Below are 18,325 nucleotides of genomic sequence, written 5' to 3'. Positions count from 1 at the left end.
GGCACCCAGCTGGCCCAGGGCCTGCCACCCTTGCTTTCCTGACACACCTTCACCTCATCAGGGGCCGAGGTTTGACGTGAAAAGGAACCTCACTTAGCTGCCCAATGACCTTAATACATGGTTTCTGTTTGTTTTTTCTTTTTACAAACTAACGTATAACTGGCCCAGATGGCATTATAAATCCTGAAAGGAACAAGAAACCAAGAGGACCATCCTAGGCTCACAGCCCAGAAACGCAGCTCAGTCTAACTACGACCCTTGGGACCAAAGAAATAACCCTAGAAAAGCTGCATTCCCCCCCAACCCCTTGGATCGCCTCTCTTAAATATGGGCCATTTTGTGGATTTCTCAAAGAAAGATAGTAAAACTGTTATGGTAACAATTAGCCTATTTCTATCTGTAGGCAGGCCCACGTGAAAGAAAGCTGAAGAAAACTAGGGTAACAGGAACTCATTAGAAATACAGCTTTATGCGGTACTAGAAACCTAGGCTATTTTAAGTCACACATGAAATAAATCCATCGGTCTCAAGATATTTCTCCAAGGCGATTTTCCTTCTGTTGGAATTTTAATCTTCCTTTTGGTTCATGGGAAAAGGTTAGGGGAAATGTACAGCAAGGCTTGCCTTAAAATGGATCCTGGTTTCTATAATACATTTTTTTTTGCCTTCTCAAAGACTACTATTCACCTATATTGTTCTTTGAAAAATAAAATTCTAACTGCTGGCTCTAAAGCCATTTACTGCAACAGAGTACTCTAATGGAAAACTGGCAGCATTCGGGGTCAGACTGAGTTTGAAAAAGGGTCGCTGTTTAAAAGGGGAACAGAGGGCCTGCTGGGCAAATGCCTGCATAGTATGTGGGTCAGGTTCAATCGAGTTACATCCAATGGAGTACAATTCAACCACAAATACCAGATGACACTGATGCACAACATGTTTTCAGACGCAGATGCCACACAATACACACTGTGCACTTCTCTCCTAAATCGAGATGGTTCTGTCCTGAAATGCTAAGGTGGGCGGCAACAGTCAACACACACTTATCGCTCATTTTCATAGACCGACCGATTCTCTAAAAGTCCCATGTAACAGGAATCCCATCTATTTCAACAATCCAGTTGAACATCAGGATTGGATCAAGCCACAAAACCCAATCAAGAACTGATCACATGGATTTGCTGAGCCCCCTCATAAAACCAAATACAACGTAGCCAACTATCAATTCACTTGTTGAAATGAATAACAAGCTTCTATTGCCTCTGTAGCTACTGATTGGGTTAGAGCCCTGCTTCTAACAGCACCTAGCTCCGTGAATTCTTGCTCAGTACTGCATTCCCAGTGCCTGAACAATGACGAGAACACAGCAGACACAGAACAGGTATCTGCCAAGTGCGCACATGCGTCAATCCACCAACAAGTGGATGAACGAGTGGGTAGGTCTACTGAACGTCGGTGTCCTTGGCTCTGCCTGTCATGTAGAACAGAGCCTATCTCACAAAGGAGGCATTCGGAAGGAAAGCCCTGAGCTATCCACTGCCAAACAAGAATAGAAGGCAACAGCTGGGGTCAGAGCCGGAGACCTGAGCAGCGCTCCTTGGTACTCCAAGAGGAGCAGCTGTGGCTCTCTCCAAAGGGCTCTCTGTGAGGCCACTTTGGAGCTCTATTATAAAGACCTATCTTAAAGCCTTGATTGAACTTCGCGGGTGGAGGTACGACGCACAGCCGAAAGCTGGTGAATGGAAGAATCAGCAAGAAAGCTCTCCTCATCTCTCTACTGGGGGAACCATCTACTCCCACTTTGGACAAGAAATCACCTGTCACCAAAATGCCTGCAACCAACTCCAGCATGTACGTTCACAGAGGGCAGAGCCTGGCTGCTGCCAGCCCTGTGCTCCCGGCTCCCGGGACGGCACCAGCACATGGTGGGTGCTACGTGAAATATTTCCTGCACGGAAGCGTAAACCAAGCCCTCACCCAGGGCATGATCCAGTGCTGTGAGAGTATAGGCTCCCAGACCCCAGGGACTCATGGGAACCCGTGTTAGAAAAGCAGCCAAAAAAAAAAAAAAAGATAGCCCAACATTACATGTGTAAAAGGCCTAAAAGACAAGAAAAGCACTAAATATTAACCAGAGCCTTCTACGGTGTTGAAAATGTGGGCACCTTTTTAATTTTCTCTTTTGCTTCTGATTTCTCCAACATTCTCAGTATTACTTTTACTTTAAAAAATGTAATAAACTTCATTTTTGTTGTAAAGATCAAGTAGTTAAACTTTTTCTTTTTTTAATTTATTTTTGGCTGCATTGGGTCTTTGTTGCTGCACGCGGCTTTCTCTAGTTGTGGTGAGCGGGGGCTGCTCTTCGTTGCACTGCATGGGCTTCTCATTGCAGTGGCTTCTCTTGTGGAGCACGGGCTCTAGGCACGCGGGCTCAGTAGTTGTGGCGCATGGGCTGTACAGTGCAGGCTCAGTAGTTGTGGCACACGGGCTTAGCTGCTCCGCGGCATGTGGGATCTTCCCAGACCAGGGCTCGAACCCGTGTCCCCTGCATTGGCAGGCGGATTCTTAACCACTGCGCCACCAGGGAAGCCCCTAAACTTTTTAAAATTGTTGTTAGTATTGGGGGTCTGCTGTTCTATTCTACCACAACTACTCTCAGTGGGTGCAGCTCCTGAAAAATGATGTACCTTTTACGAGCGCCTGTTAAGGTCATTCAACCTGACATTCCACTTGTTAGCAGCAGTACGATCATAATGCCAGGTGCAAGGAGGGTAACGAGGAAAGTGTTGATAAAGTGAATTCCACAAACTATGATAGGCCAAGAAATTTTAAAAGACTGGAAATAATCACATATCCAGTAAGTGATTACAATGGCTTTAGAGCAATGGTTCTCAACTGGGAGTAATTCTGCCTCCACCCTCAGGGGACATTTGGCAATATCCAGAGACATTTTGGGGTCTCATAACTGGGGGGACGGGGTTGCTACTGGCCTCTAGTGGGTAGCGACCAGGGATGATCCTACAGTGCACAGGACAGCCCCTCTCAACAAAGAATGATCCAGCCCCAATGTTAATGGTGTTAAGGTTGAGAAACTCTAATCATGTTTTTAGGGAGGTAATACGCTATCATCCTGTTCATTAAAAATGCTTCCATAGGGACTTCCCTGGTGGCGCAGTGGATAAGAATCTGCCTGCCAATGCAGGGGACACAGGTTCAAGCCCTGGTCCGGGAAGATCCCACATGCCGTGGAGCAACTAAGCCCGTGCGCCACAACAACTGAGCCTGCGCTCTAGAGCCCGCGAGCCACAACTACTGAGCCCACGTGCCACAACTACTGAGCCTGCGTGCCTAGAGCCCGTGCTCCACAACGAGAGAAGCCACCGCAATGAGAAGCCAGCGCACCGCAACAAAGAGTAGCCCCCGCTCATCGCAACCAGAGAAAGCCCACGCGCAGCAGCGAAGACCCAACACAGCCAAAAATAAATTAATTAATTTAAAAAAAAAAAAGAAAAAAAATGCTTCCATGGATAAACAACACGGTCCTACTGTATAGCACAGGGAACTATATTCAATATCCTGTGATAAACCATAACAGAAAAGAATATAAAAAAGAATGAATGTATCTATATGCATAACTGAATCACTTTGCTGTATAGCAGAAATTAACACAACATCGTAAATCCACTCTACTTCAGTAAAAAAATCAAAATAAAAAAAAAATCTTTTTTAATTTTAAAAAAGCTTAGGCAGATGCCAGACATCAAAGGTTTAAAAAAATGCTTCCAAAAAAAAAAAAATGCTTCCACAAAACAGACGTAATTGACAAGAAAGGTTAAAATGGAAAATTAGAAGCAACTATAGTGGTGGTCAGTACAAAGGTTATGTGGTAAAAAAGTAAAGACTATTTAGAAGAAAAAGCAGATGATTTTCTGACAAGTTATAGTTTATAAGGCATGGAGAAGTCCCTCTGCATGTAGTTTTTCATCCCCAGCAGAAGGAAGCAGATAGCACCACGGTTCTCCACGGCCTATCCCAATCACTAACAAACAGCTCTCCCAGGGAGAAACCTCTTTATCCCTAAAGAACCCGTCCAACAGATCTGACACGTATCTTGTTGTTCAGTTCTGGACATAGATCCCTTTCTGCAAGTGGGCCTCTTCCACATGCTGGAGAATCATCATCAAATCATCCACCAGGCGAAGAAAATGAGAGTTCCCTTAACTCTGGCCCATGACTCTAACTTTCCATCCCTTTAATCATCTTCGCGGCTTCCCACTGAGCCCTCTCTGGATCCAGCCTCACTTAACTGTGGAACTCAAGACTAGAAGAGCCCGAGCCTGCCGGGCACAGAAGGAGCCTCGTGTTTGCAGAGAGCCCCAAGAGGTAAAGTCCCATCTACCAGGAACTTGAACAAGGGCCACACATGGCTCTACGTGTGAGTACATGATGGTGAAAGGGCCACGTTTCCGAGGTGCTGCGACTAATGGCTCTCCAGCAAAGACAACAGCTATGGTTTGGCATTCCAGAGACAGACTGAAAATAAGACATTTTCAGCTTCACGGGAGCAACTGATACCTTTTTAAACATGACAACGTGAGAAAAAAATCTTTGCCTCATTTACTACTCTTTTCTTATCTTGGACCTATGTAAAATCTCTGCTCCTGAGTCCCCTGAAAGGGAAATTGGCATGGGATCATTACTAGCTCAAGGCTCAAGTCCTATTTCTATATTCGCAAAAGGGTGTCTAAGTCTGCAAATACAAGTCATGAATTTCTCCACCGGAGTACAGGACTTTTCTATATCCAGGGAGCAGGAAAACAGCTTTTCTCACTGCTCACAGCCAAACACTCCTTGCTTTCCCGCAAACCATGTAAATGACAGCTTCCGTACTCTTATCGGTCTGATGGAAAGCATAAAGGTATTATTTACACCGCGTGTTGCCTCTTCAGACATTCCAAACATAGCTTCTAGGAGGGCGCTGGGTTGGCAAGCTTAAATTTCTTCTCTAACTGGCTGATGACAATTACTGCTTCCCACTTGATTACAGTAATGGGTTGCAGCAAAATTAGTAAGCTCTCTCTTAGCAGGTGTGCCTGGAGCGACACAATAGGTAATGGATTCCGTGACATTTATTACTAGAGTGTTTAAATTTCAACCTTTGCTTAAAAGATTTTAAGGATTGAATAAATTTTTAAAGCCTGCTGATTACATTAATTTAAAACAAACCCAACCCTACTATACAGCTTTTTAAAAAAAATCTCATTATTTATAAGGCAATGGTCATGCCTAAAGGCACCTACCTGTTAAGCGACAGGACGTATAATAAAGAGAAGCATCATGGAGCACTTAAAGCACAAATGTACTTTCGTGTCTAAAATATAAAATCAACTGTTGCTTTGGGGGAGGTAAATATGTTTGAGCAACAAGCTAACATCAGAGGCTATATAGCTTATTTAAACTTATTTTTATAAAGCCTTTGATGAAGATACTTTAAAAACATTTTACAAGCTATTTAACATCGCCAAGAGGTTTTGGAAATTCAAAGCGAGAGCCTAAGAAATAGTTAACAAAGGGCAGGGATAAGCTAAGGTGTGTTCCCGGTGGGGCGTTCTACCATCGTACCTGGAAAAGTCCCCCTGGCCAACTTCACAAATGTTCTGGAAGTACAATCATCACGGCCACACATGAGCCATGTGATGGGCCCCGGCGTACCGTGAGATGCAGGGGCGCTGAGCCGGAGGGCATCAGTGTTTACCACGCGCCGCGGATGTGCTCTGCGGCTCCCTGCCCCCGCTGCATCGGGAAGTCCGGAAGGACCACCCTGGGGGAGCCCGCTAAGGCCTCCTGCTCCTGCCTGCCCGGGCCTCCAAAGACTCACCCCCGGGCCTCTGTCTGTGGAATCCTCCTACCTCCCGCTCCCCCTCCAAGGCGCTCATCCCTGGGCCAACGGGAGACCCGGGCTTCTCCGAGCCGCCCGTGTCGGGAACATCCCAGCTGGGCCTCATCCCCTCTCCGCTCTCCCACCTCAGCAGCCTGCCCCTCAGCCCAGCTGATCCAGTCAGCGCACGAGGAGGAAAAGCATCCCACGGAACTGACTGGACCCACGCGGGCCTCTAACTGATGGCGCCGGACATAGAGTCGCGAAGTGAAGGGCTTGAGCGGCGCCGAGGGAGGCGCCTGAGGCCGAGAGCTCAGCATCTGGGTCGGTCAGCCTGCCTGCAAGTCCGTCTCCGCGACCGGCCTGCCCGGCCAGCCCGCGCTCTCCCACCTCGCGTCCTGCTCAGCTTCGCCCAGGAAGTCCCTAAAGGGCGGAGCGCGTGTCTCCTGGCGGGAGGGGCCCAGGGGGCTGCTTGCAAACGTGGTGCTCGGTGTCCAGCCAAGAATGCCTCCGACGGGACACTGTCCCTCACGGTGTGACCTGGGGGCAGCAGCAGCAGCACTAAGAGGGAGCTCGGGAGAAATGAGAGTCTCGGGTCCCACCCCAGACCGACTGCCTTCTGGCCAGACGCCCACGTGAAACGAATAAGCATTAAAGCGTGAGAGACCCTGGCCTGCAGCCCTCCGACCCTCGTCCACTCTCTCGAACCTCTTTGAGAATGTCGGGGCACAGGGGTGCCGTTCGTCTCCGTGAAGCGTGAGGCTCCCTGCCTTACTCACTTATGGCGAGAATCAGCTCCCTCCTCTGGGCGAACCCGATGAGGCGCTCCGAGTCCCTGGAGACGACCACGGGGAAGCCATTGTAGTCGGTCTCCTTGATGAGCGTCTCCACGTCCTCAACGGTCATGCTGTCCTGGGTGAGCACGGACAGCGGCGGCTCCCCGCGCCGTGGCCGCATGACGTCGGTGGCCAGCGTGCGGTGGGTGAACTCGTCCTTCACGTCCAGGAACGGGTACCCATTTAAGTGGATGTGGGCCTCGTAGATGCCTTCCTTCCCAAAGGCATCAGCCACCCACTTGCTGGTCACGGCCGCCGCCATCAGGGGCACGATGTACTCGAGACCACCCGTCAATTCAAACATGATGACCACCAACGACACCGTCATCCTGGTAACTCCACCTGCAACCAAAGGGAGGAATGAAATTGCAGGACTCGACCCCACACCCGCGAGAGGACATGAACTGTGCGAACTGACAAGCCGGCTCTACCCTCCCGGCACCTGTTCTGCGGAGACAGTCCTACACGGCGCCCAGGCTCAGACCTCTAGGATAGAGGCCAGTCTTGGTAAACACAGCCTTGCATCAGGAGCCGTAAGTCACATCTCACTGAGGGGCTCTTCTCCCGTGAGGGACAGCAAGTTGTCTATTCACCCAGGACCCACCTTGCTTTTTGGTGAGTGGAGCCTACTTGGGCTCTGCAGGTTTCTGACTCAGCAAGCATCGCTCTCTACCAGAACCCCTCGAGCTGGAGAATTGTAGAGACTATCCACTACTGTAGATGGTACAGCTGCAAGACGGTGGAGACCCCATCAGCCTGGGTCCCCGGATGACTGAGCAGAGAAAAGCCCTCTGCTACTCACATTACACACACACACACACACACACACACACGGTACCTAGGCAGGCGGCGGCTCCCACCATGGCGTAGAGCCCTGGGGTGACGCAGTCTGCTCCAGGCCTGCACCAATTCCTGAAGATGATCCAGTCGTGGTGATGGTAAGCCAGTTGCTCCACGCCAATTCCCACCATCCTGCCTGCCATGGCCCCCACAGCCATGCTGGGGATGAAGAGACCGGACGGGATCTGCGGGGAGCGCAGGGGAAAGCAGCATGAGGGAAGGGGGCCCCGTTCCCGCCGCCCCGCCGCCGGGAAACTCAGGCCCCCCTCGACAAGCTTGCATTTTGCTTCGGTCTTCAAACGAGGGGCAACGCTTCAAAACATGGGTCAGCTGGGAAACCATGGGACCAGTGATTTCACCTGCTTGGTCGTATCTACTGTGACTTGGAGAAAATGCAATTTTACACTTTCATTTCCTCGCCTTCAAAAGCTGGCCTAGTTTGCCTGCTGTGGATTAAAGAATGATAAGCCCCACTGCAAATAACATTCAAAGTGCACATCTGTCACTTGAGATACTCACCACTTTCTCTCTCCCCTCACGTGTCATTCAGATTAGCTTTTAAAATTAAATGTCAAGCCACAGCATGAAAATGGAAAAGCAAGGCCTTCAACTGTTCACAGGTCAAAGAAAGAAGCTAAAAGCGTCAGTGTAGCTGCCCTGCATCTTCCAAAAACCTTGGCACGGGCTTACTGCCCTCTTGTATGTACAGTGGCCAAACACCTGTCAGAGAGAGATGGGAAGCAGGTCCGTCTTCCTAACAAAGTCCATTTTCCGAAAAGTATTCTGAATATTTTCAAGCCAGGCTAGATGCAGCAAAGAAATAGACCATGGAAACTGAAAGGCCTTGGTAATAGCGTGTTTTATATTTTGCTGTGTGAAAAACATGTTCATTTCTCTAGTGATCAGACATGTGATACAGAACAGACTTGACTCTGTTCGTGGAGACTGCATGTGACCGCCGATCCTGACCGGGAGCTGCATTTATGTCACCCCTACCCCACCCCCGCCCCCCAGCTGTCATCAAGCTGAGAATGCAAGTGGATCTTTACCCAAATTCAAGTTAAGTTTGGATCCTCGGGTGTGATTTCCAGAGTATGAGACATTCCTGAGGAAATTGTTCCTTTCTGAGCACCCCTTATCCCCCCGTCATTTAATCCCCTGTAACTTCAAAGCAGACTTCTCCCAGCAGGCACCAGAAGAAAATAAATCCCTTTGCATCAGAGACAGTCACCTATTTAATAACGTTCATCCTTCCTTGTTCTTAAGGCAAAAATTCAGGTTTGTGTTTGACCACTGCACCCAAGTACACAGATCCTTAGACTTTTTTTAAATATTTATTTATTTGTATTTATTTATTTTTTGGGGCTGTGTTGGGTCTTAGTTGCGGTATGCGGGATCTTTCGTTGCTGTGCGCAGGCTTCTCTCTAGTTGTGGCATGGGGGCTCCAGATCGCGTGGGCTCTGTAGTCTGTGGCAGGTGGGCTTAGTTGCCCCTCAGCATGTGGGATCTTAGTTACCACTAGGGATTGAACCCGCGTCGCCTGCATTGGAAGGCGGATTCTCAGCCACTGGACCACCAGGGAAGTCCGTAGACTTTTTTTTTTTTTTTAATTCATAAGAATACCACAAGAAGCAACAGTCATGGAACACAAGGGGGTTCTGGAGGGTTGCCAGCGTTCTGCTCCTGGTCCTGGGTGCTGGTCACACAAGTGTGTATGTTTTGTGAGAATTCACAAAGCTGTACACGTCTCCATATGAATGATATACTCCAAGCCTTAGCTTCTTCACTGGTAAAATGGGGTTATAAATCTCTATTCCATAGGCTTGCTGTTTATCAAAAGCGTTGTTTCTTGTTGATTAAAAGAATGTCAAGGGCTTCCCTGGTGGCGCAGTGGTTGAGAGTCTGCCTGCCAATGCAGAGGACACAGGCTCGAGCCCTGGTCTGGGAGGATCCCACATGCCGCGGAGCGACTGGGCCCGTGAGCCACAATTGCTGAGCCTGCGCGTCTGGAGCCTGTGCTCCGCAACAAGAAAGGCCGCGATAGTGAGAGGCCCGCGCACCGCGATGAAGAGTGGCCCCCGCTCGCCACAACTAGAGAAAGCCCTCGCACAGAAACGAAGACCCAGCACAGCCATAAATTAATTAATTAATTAATTTTTTAAAAAAAAGAATGTCAAGTGCCCTGCGCATGAGAACATTCAGTAAAGGTCACCTCCCCTTTTCCCCCCGTCACAATCTTAATCTGGGGACTAGGGTGCTATCCCCAGAAGGACAGAGGTTGCCTCCCTCCCCTGACACCTTCCCTCCCCTTCACTTACCTTCATGCCAAAGGTAAATATGGTAATGACGATTTTGAAGATCAGCGCCAGGGCCAGCTGCCACATGGCCGTGTAAACGCCGACCCCGGCCGGCCGGTCGGGGATGTCGTCCACGGGCCGCGTCATGTTGGGGTCATTGATGTAGTCACAGAGCTGGGAGGATTCGAGGGCCCCGCAGTCATTGAAGAGCTCGGATATGAGCTCGCTCGTGCTGCGGCGCGTGTAGGGGTTGGGGTAGGCGACGACGGCAGTGATGGCGGTCACCGCGATAACCTCCAGCACCGGGTACTTCCCCAGCTTGGTGGTTTTGCGCCTCCTGCACCAGGCGATGTTGCAGCGGATGAAGAGGGTTCCCCACAGGCCCCCGAAGACCCCAAGCAGGATGAAGGGGAAGAGCTCGGCCATGTACCAGGGCGTGTGATACTCCACGTAGAAGAGGACGAGGCGGCTGTTCCCAAAGGGATTGATGGATCGCAGTGTGAAGGCTGCCACCAGGGCCGCAAAGAAGGACCGCCACAAGGTCTTTAAGGGAAAGTAGTAGCTGACCTGCGACCAAGCAACAGGTGGAAAATCAGAGACCGGCGGCAGAAAGAGCCGCCCAGAGCCCCAGCCCCACCTGCTGGCACAGGCCATAAAGTCACACTCAAGACCAAAGACGGGCGGTACTCACTTCCTCAACCTACATGTGAGGATGGCCCAAATGCACTAACAAAGATAGTTAAAGGACTCTATGTCTACAATTGGAACAGACACTAGTCAAGGTGTGTTTGCGCTATTTTTTAAGACAAATGAGAACACTTCATCATCATTCTGTTTATAGCACAGAGACCCTCCTAAAAGAAAAGAAACCTCTGATTTGATTCTCCAGGCAACAGATCATGGGTTGAAACCCCTGGCCCAGCAGATGTATCTGGAGGGCACACGAGTTAAGAATGGTATGTACAGGGGCTTCCCTGGTGGTGCAGTGGTTGAGAATCTGCCTGCCAATGCAGGGGACACGGGTTCGAGCCCTGGTCTGGGAAGATCCCACATGCCACGGAGCAACTGGGCCCGTGAGCCACAATTACTGAGCCTGCGCGTCTGGAGCCTGTGCTCCGCAACAAGAGAGGCCGCGACAGTGAGAGGCCCGCGCACCGCGATGAAGAGTGGTCCCCACTCGCCGCAACTGGAGAAAGCCCTCGCACAGAAACGAAGACCCAACACAGTCATAAATAAATAAATAAAAGAACGTGAATTTCTAAAAAAAAAAAGAATGGTATGTACATTCTTAAATGGTTGGGGGAAGAGAGAATTATTTTGTGACACGTGAAATATTCAAAAGAACAAGACTTAGTGACAAGTGGTAATTACATAAAATTCAAACTTCAGCATCCATAGGGAAGGTCTCGTTGGAGGGCAGCCACGCCGCGCATGCGTGTTGTCTGCGACGCCCTCCACGCTACAAGGGCAGAGCCCAGTGGTTGCGACCGAGCCCTGAGACCCGCAAAGCCTAAAATACTTGCTACCTGGCCCTTTACGGACAACGTGGGCCGACTGCTGGACTGGATCCATTTGGGTTGCAAAACATAAAAATGCTTCATTACGTTGTTTATGAAAACGAGAGAGGAGACTGCAAATCTCCCCCCAGAAATCACACTGGCAACTTTTAAAACAGGACTTGAAAACACGTATTTCATGGCGAACACTGCGGCTCCTTAATGAGCCGCAGGAATCTCTCAGCCCTCAGAGGGCTAGAGAGGGAAGCCTCCTGCCGCCCCGACCCCCGCTGTGTTCCTTGGCGCTCAGAACCACGGGGCCCTCCGGTGCCCACGCTCACCTCTTCCAGACTGAAAAGCACACCCCCGATTGGAGCACCAAAGGCGACAGAGACCCCGGCAGCAGCCGCAGCTGACAGCACCTGCGAAACAAAGAGCTCCCCGTCAGCCCGAGGCCTTTCCGGCAAATCAGCGGGTACTGGAGAGGCTGGAGAGGTCGGGAGGGCGCTTCATTCTGCACCTGCTCACCTCGCGCCTCTTGCCCTCGTTCTTGCTGTACTTGGAGAAGAGGCTGCTGAAGAAGTTGCCACAGCAACATGCCACGTGCACCAGCGGCCCTTCCTTGCCAAGGCTCAGGCCCGAGGACACCACCAGCACCAGGGTGACAGTCTTGATCAGCAGGGTCCACTTGCCCAAGTAGCCCCTGATGATGAAGCCGCTCAGGATGGTCTTTATCTGAAACACAGGATGGAGAGCGATGGGGAGTGAGCCGCTTCAGCGCCACGGCTAGGAAAGTAACCTCTCCCTCCTCTGAGGAGCAGCTTTCAAACCGAGATTCGCTAAATCATATGGAAGACAGGCTGCTTTAGTTGTTAATTTAGCTATAATTTTATATTGAGAATTTATATTAACGCCTAATTTTATGTATTAATGGAACCCTGAAACAATTTCAATGCATAGTAAATCTTAATAATTCCGAGAGTAATGAGAGGTCGTAACGAGGACTGAATAAGTAATTATCAGTCTCATTTTATTTATGGCATTTTATCCTGTGCATTTTACCCTCTGTTGTGTTGAAAAGACACGTGTATCTATTGATTTTAACTGTTAATTTTTCACTACTGAAAGATGGCCAAGATAAAGGGACATCTGGCTGGCTATGTGACAAAGCAAATACAACAAAATATCAATTGCACTTCAGATCAGGGCCAGCAAACTATGGCCCATGGGCCAAATCCAGCCCACGGCCTGTTGTGTATGACACACGAGCTAAGAGTGCTTTTAACGTTTTTAAATGTAATATGTAAACAAGACTACTAGCCTTTTAGTGAGAATAGTTCCTCAATTTTGCCTCTTGACTCACAAAGCCCAAAATATTGACTCTCTGCCCTTTATCGGAAAAGTTTGCCAACCCCTGATGCAGGCCAGGGGTATATGGGTGTTTACTGTCCAATTCTTTCGACTTTCCTGTATGTTTGAAAATATTCTTAATACAATATTGGAAAAAGAAGATGCTCAACATTCTAATAATGCACCCCTGGGGGATGTAAGGGTATCTGAATCCATGGTAACCCCTTCCCTTCCATTGAATCTTGCCCTCTTGTCCTGAAAAGTACTTTGACTACAGGTAGAGCTGACTCATGCACCACTTTCAGACCTGCGACGTTTTGTAAACGCCAAATAATGGCTTTCTCCCTAAAGGTGTATGTAAATTTGCATAACGCTTTTATTTTTTTTTATTTTTTATTTTTTTTAAACACCTTTATTGGAGTATAATTGCTTTACAATGGTGTGTTAGTTTCTGCTTTATAACAAAGTGAATCAGTTATGCATATACATATGTTCCCATATCTCTTCCCTCTTGCATCTCCCTCCCTCCCACCCTCCCTATCCCACCCCTCTAGGTGGTCACAAAGCACCGAGCTGATCTCCCTGTGCTATGCGGCTGCTTCCCACTAACTATCTATTTTACATTTGGTAGTGTATATATGTCCATGACACATATATATGGAATCTAAGAAAAAAAAAAAAAAAAAGGTCATGAAGAACCTAGTGGCAAGATGGGAATAAAGACACAGACCTACTAGAGAATGGACTTGAGGATATGGGGAGGGGGAGGGGTGAGATGTGACAGGGTAAGAGAGTGTCATGGACATAACGCTTTTAGAATTCAACGGGGTGCCAATCTCAGTGATTAAGTTCATCTACTGGAGTCCTCTTCCCCCAAAACAGGGTTCTTCTGGATATGGAAGCATCACCAATGGGTAAGTAACATTTTACCTTCAACCTCTCCCGCGACTGGCTGAAATGGAGTGAATGTTTACTGCCCAGCTAGCAATTTACAAGCCTGTAATCAGAGATTTATTAGACACTGAGTGAGTCAGCTAATGAAATTCATGGTCAGTATCCGTTTTCCCATTGTATAATACATAATGGGACAGTCTCAGCTCCTGTCACCGTCAGGATGTTTACATAACGTCAAAGAGCCTCCCAGTGGGCGCCAAGAGATCAGTTTCTCACGTAGCTATTACAATCCTTCTCCACCGGCACTCCGTGGCATCACCTGGAGAATCAGGCACCAGTGAGGACGAGGTATCCCCCCGCCCCGAGATCTGAGGCAACTGGTCTGAGGTGTATCCTGGGCATAGGAGGTTTACAGCCTCCCCAGGTGATTCTAAAATGCAGTCCAGGTAGAGAAGCACTGCTCTCGTCCTGAGAAGAGCAGTACAGCTACTCCTAATTCCTCAATATTTAAGGGCGGTCCTGAAACGCTCTCTGGCATCATGTCACCTGTGATGATTTGGAGAGGGTCGTGAAGTGAACTAATCCTAGCAATTTTACAGGGGTGTGACTGGACCATTTTCATCTCAGGAGTTCTTGATAGAGATCTGTTTCTTAATTCAAGGAGAAAGACCAACAGTGAGCGAGCGTGTGGGCATCCGTTCGAAAGAACTCACTAAGCTCCTTCCTAAAGGCAGACAAACTAGCAGTGGTTAAACTGGTCTTTAACTAGTGCTAGTGGGCCTATTTGAGCCTGTGCTCTGGGGATCTCAGATCCCTTTATTTAAGGGACGTTTTATTATGCCTGCCACAATCCTGCCCTTTTGTGTTGCCTAGAATAAAATTATCTTTAATTTTTTGTCAGTTAGTTAATGTGGATTTGGACCCCAGGGTACAGTTGAAGAGCGTAATACCATTTAGAAAATTACAAGCATCTAAATTACCTGAGCCTTTGCCAGCCATGACATGTGGTGAATTGAACAATGTAAGAGGTATTTTGTAATTCTCTAAAATGACTTTATAAAATTGTCATGATCAAATTAGGGACTAAAGAAGGCAAATTCATTCCCAGTAGATGCCAAAATCCAATCGCTTGCTTTAATTTGGATCAACAGAGACTGAATCAAGCAGGGCTTTAAGGCGATATATTGCAGCACATTTGTGACTTGATGGTGGTAACTTTAAAACCTCTCTGGCAAATAGATATTTGTGAGAGTTCACATTGTATAGAACTGAAACATCAACTCAAAGTAAGTTCTAGGAGGACATGATTTCTTTTTTTTCTTTAATTAATTAATTTATTTATTTATTTATTTATTTGGCTGCGTTGGGTCTTCGTTGCTGCATGCGGGTTTTCTCTAGTTGCGGGGTGAACGGGGGCTACTCTTCGTTGCAGTGCACGGGCTTCTCATTGCAGTGGCTTCTCTTGTTATGGAGCACAGGCTCTAGGCGTGCGGGCTTCAGTAGTTGTGGCACGTGGGCTCAGTAGTTGTGGCTCGCGGGCTCTAGAGCATAGGCTCAGTAGTTGTGACGCACGGGCTTAGTTGCTCCGCGGCATGTGGGATCTTCCCAGACCAGGGCTCGAACCCATGTCCCCTGCATTGGCAGGCAGATTCTCAACCACTGCGCCACCATGGAAGCCCGGCAGACAGATTCTATAAAATCCAGGTGTGTTCTTCACATGTTGATAAAGATACTATATAACTTTATTAAAAATTAATACATGTGCAATATAAAAAACTTAAAGTACCCAGAAAACTACAAAGAAAGAAAAAAATCACCCATAATCTCACTTTATCATTAGCTCAGGATTCTGAGTTCCTCGGCAGGGGAGATAAAAAAGACCAGGGTGTACTAGTTCTTTCAGTATAAAGTCAACTTTTCTGCTATTGGAGTGCTAACCTAGAATTTTTTTAAAAATACATTTATTTATTTATTTATTTATGTGGCTGTGTTGGGTCTTCGTTGCTACACGTGGGCTTTCTCTAGTTGCAGCGAGAGGGGGGGGGCTACTCTTCGTTGAGGTGCGCGGGCTTCTCATTGCGGTGGCTTCTCTTGTTGCGGAGCACGGGCTATAGGCGCGCGGGCTTCAGTAGTTGTGGCTCTCGGGCTCAGTAGTTGTGGCACGTGGGCTCAGTAGTTGTGGCTTGCGGGCTCTAGAGCGCAGGCTCAGTAGTTGTGCTGCACGGGCTTAGTTGCTCCGCGGCATGTGGGATCTTCCCGGACCAGGGCTTGAACCCGTGTCCCCTGCGTTGGCAGGCTGATTCTCAACCCCTGTGCCACCAGGGAAGTCCCTAGGAGGACATGACTTCTTATATGGTCCACAGTGGTTCTATGAATGAAGCAGACAGTAGTAGTCATCCTTGCCCAGTTCGCTCTAAGTTCTGAAGCCCAAGAACTAGTGTGCACTTTTAAATGTGCTTTGTAGAGCATACAAGAGCATTTATTACACAGAAAAAAAATGGTCTCTAAATTTGTATTTTTTTTTTAATGTTTCAAAGGAATTTTTGACACTGGCTGGGACCTGGGACCCTCTGCTGCACTGCTGCAATGCTTGCACCTGGACAAACATCTATCAACAAAATACAAAGAAACTATAAGGGACTAAAAGTAAGTGCATGCACGCCCAGTTGGGGCAAATTCTGGACAACAAGATACAAAGAGACCAGAGAGCCCCACTGCCACTTCTGAAGAGCGGGAGCAAACGCAGGTCACTGCGCATGCCCCCTGCACTCAACACCACCAAAGGGGTGGGCAGACCCCCTAAGCAACTCCTCTGGCCCGACCCCCGGACACACCCCTACCCTCACCGCATATAAGGAACCAGCTCGCCTTGCCCCCCAGCAAGTAGGCCAGCAAAGGAACCTGTTACTTGTTCTCCCTCCCAGCCTGCTGCAGCTCAGGCCCCAGTAAAGCTTTGCCTGAATTTCTTGCCTGGCCTCTGATCAATTTCTATTGATTAAGGCGGTCAAGAATCCTGGTCAGTAACATTGTCATCCAAAGTAATCTAAATGTTTCAGAAGCAAACATTACAAAGGATGAGTGATTTTTAAACTGTGCAGAAGTGCACTGTCTTCAAAGTTTGTTGCGACACTGCACATCAGGAACAGCTTACGGCAGATCACCTCCTACCATGGGAAGTGTATTTTCTAAAGATCTCATTTAGTATCTTTCCTGCAGTGAAGAACAGCCCTGTATCTCAAACTGAGTAGAGCTGTTTGCATGGTCCATTGGGTTTTAACTGGAAGGACATTCTTTATATCCAGGAACTACTTATTTGCACTTACTTTTCACTCTGCCCCTCTCCTCCAAGAACTGGGGTAGGTATTGCACCCTTAGGTTAGGAATTTCAAGCTCTACTATAACAACAGGGAAAATTTCCTACTACTGAGTCATAATAACCAAAGCTTAATTATAAAATCTCCATTGGGCTCCTGATACTTGAAAAGATTATTGTGAACTCTTTTATAAATAGAGACATGAATCTGTTACATATTATATACGGCTGAAAGCATATTCATGTACCCACTACCATGTACCCACTACCAAGTTCAGGACAGAAGAGCAGGTACCTTTGAAAGCCCTGTGTTTGCTTCCTCAGTGGAACCTTCCTCCTCCCCCCTCCAATCATTCCCTTGCCCTTCTTTATAGCTTTAGCACATATGTGTATCACTAAACAGTACGCTTGTTTCATTTTGGCTGCTTCAGGGATTCTACAGAAATAGATTCATACTTTATTTAGATATTCTTCTGCAACTTACTTTTTTCACTTGATACCGCTTTTTTGAGTTTTATCCACATCAATGTGTTCCTTGCACTTTGTCACACGGGAAACAATGCTCAACTTAGTAGTTCATTCCTTTTGAGTTCAGCTGTCACAAATAAAGATGCCCGCTTTGGACGAAGACCAGGTCCAGCCAGCCCCTCCCAGATAGGGTTCCCTGTCTGTCTACAAGCTGAGCCACGCATCTCTGGTTCTTGGAAGGGGAAGATGGTATTGCCCCCCACATCTTTTATTGCTGCTTTAAATTTCCCACCAGTTCCCCACTGGCCATCTCCTTATTTTGATAGGCGGCTTGAGTCCAAAAGCGCCTGCTGTTGGGCATTGCGATCAGAAACTGAGATGCCAACAGTAATCTGTTCTTTTTAGTGTCCCGGGTGCCTTCGGTCTCCGATATCCAATAAAACGCAGTCAGTTCTGCCCGAACACTTGTTTGGATAAACCCAAATTTGTTCCAGTGTGATTCATGCGTCAGGGCAGAACTTGAGCATAATGCCAATTTCGCATCTGTTTGTGCACAATTTCATCTGGGAGAAACACAAGGCAGAAAACTGCAGCTGCGAATCGAGCCGTGCAGGGATACACAAAATGCACACAGGCACACGTCTCAGGCGACTCCCAGCTCACGCATGCACTAGGGGAGTATTCATACATTTCTTAACCATTTAACGTGCGTCTAACTCTGCTACTGCTTTTATGAGGTTCCCATCTTTTTTATGTGTCACCAGTGAAGTTTCTGAGTGCTGTGCCCCTAGCCCCATCTTCCCCACAAGCTCTGTGGTTTTGATGATGCAGTTTTGTGATTTTTAGGAATGCATATGGTGCCTTAGAGCAGCACTGGCTGTACCGAGGAAACAGGATGGTATTGCAGCTTATTTTTCAGGCTCCTGCAGCAACATGTTCATATAAACCATCCAAAG

The 18,325-nt window shown here is 48.0% G+C and overlaps 1 protein-coding gene across 4 annotated transcripts in view; it reads right to left on the bottom strand.

The window, feature by feature from the left end:
* CLCN4 (chloride voltage-gated channel 4) overlaps nt 1-18,325 on the bottom strand; it is an 88,929-nt gene that overhangs the window by 10,403 nt on the left and 60,201 nt on the right. For all 4 annotated transcript variants that reach the window (XM_057538531.1, XM_057538527.1, XM_057538528.1 and 1 more), the window contains 5 exons: nt 11,873-12,079; nt 11,686-11,766; nt 9,870-10,415; nt 7,550-7,736; nt 6,655-7,053 (listed from right to left, as the gene is read on the bottom strand). In XM_057538531.1, coding sequence (XP_057394514.1) covers nt 6,655-7,053; nt 7,550-7,736; nt 9,870-10,415; nt 11,686-11,766; nt 11,873-12,079 — 1,420 coding nt within the window. The remainder of the gene's footprint in view (nt 1-6,654; nt 7,054-7,549; nt 7,737-9,869; nt 10,416-11,685; nt 11,767-11,872; nt 12,080-18,325) is intronic.

This window comes from Balaenoptera acutorostrata, chromosome X, assembly GCF_949987535.1.
Source record: "Balaenoptera acutorostrata chromosome X, mBalAcu1.1, whole genome shotgun sequence".
NCBI lineage: Eukaryota > Metazoa > Chordata > Mammalia > Artiodactyla > Balaenopteridae > Balaenoptera > Balaenoptera acutorostrata.
The sequence above is the reverse complement of the archived record's forward strand: the minus strand, read 5'-3'. Positions and strand labels throughout refer to the sequence as shown.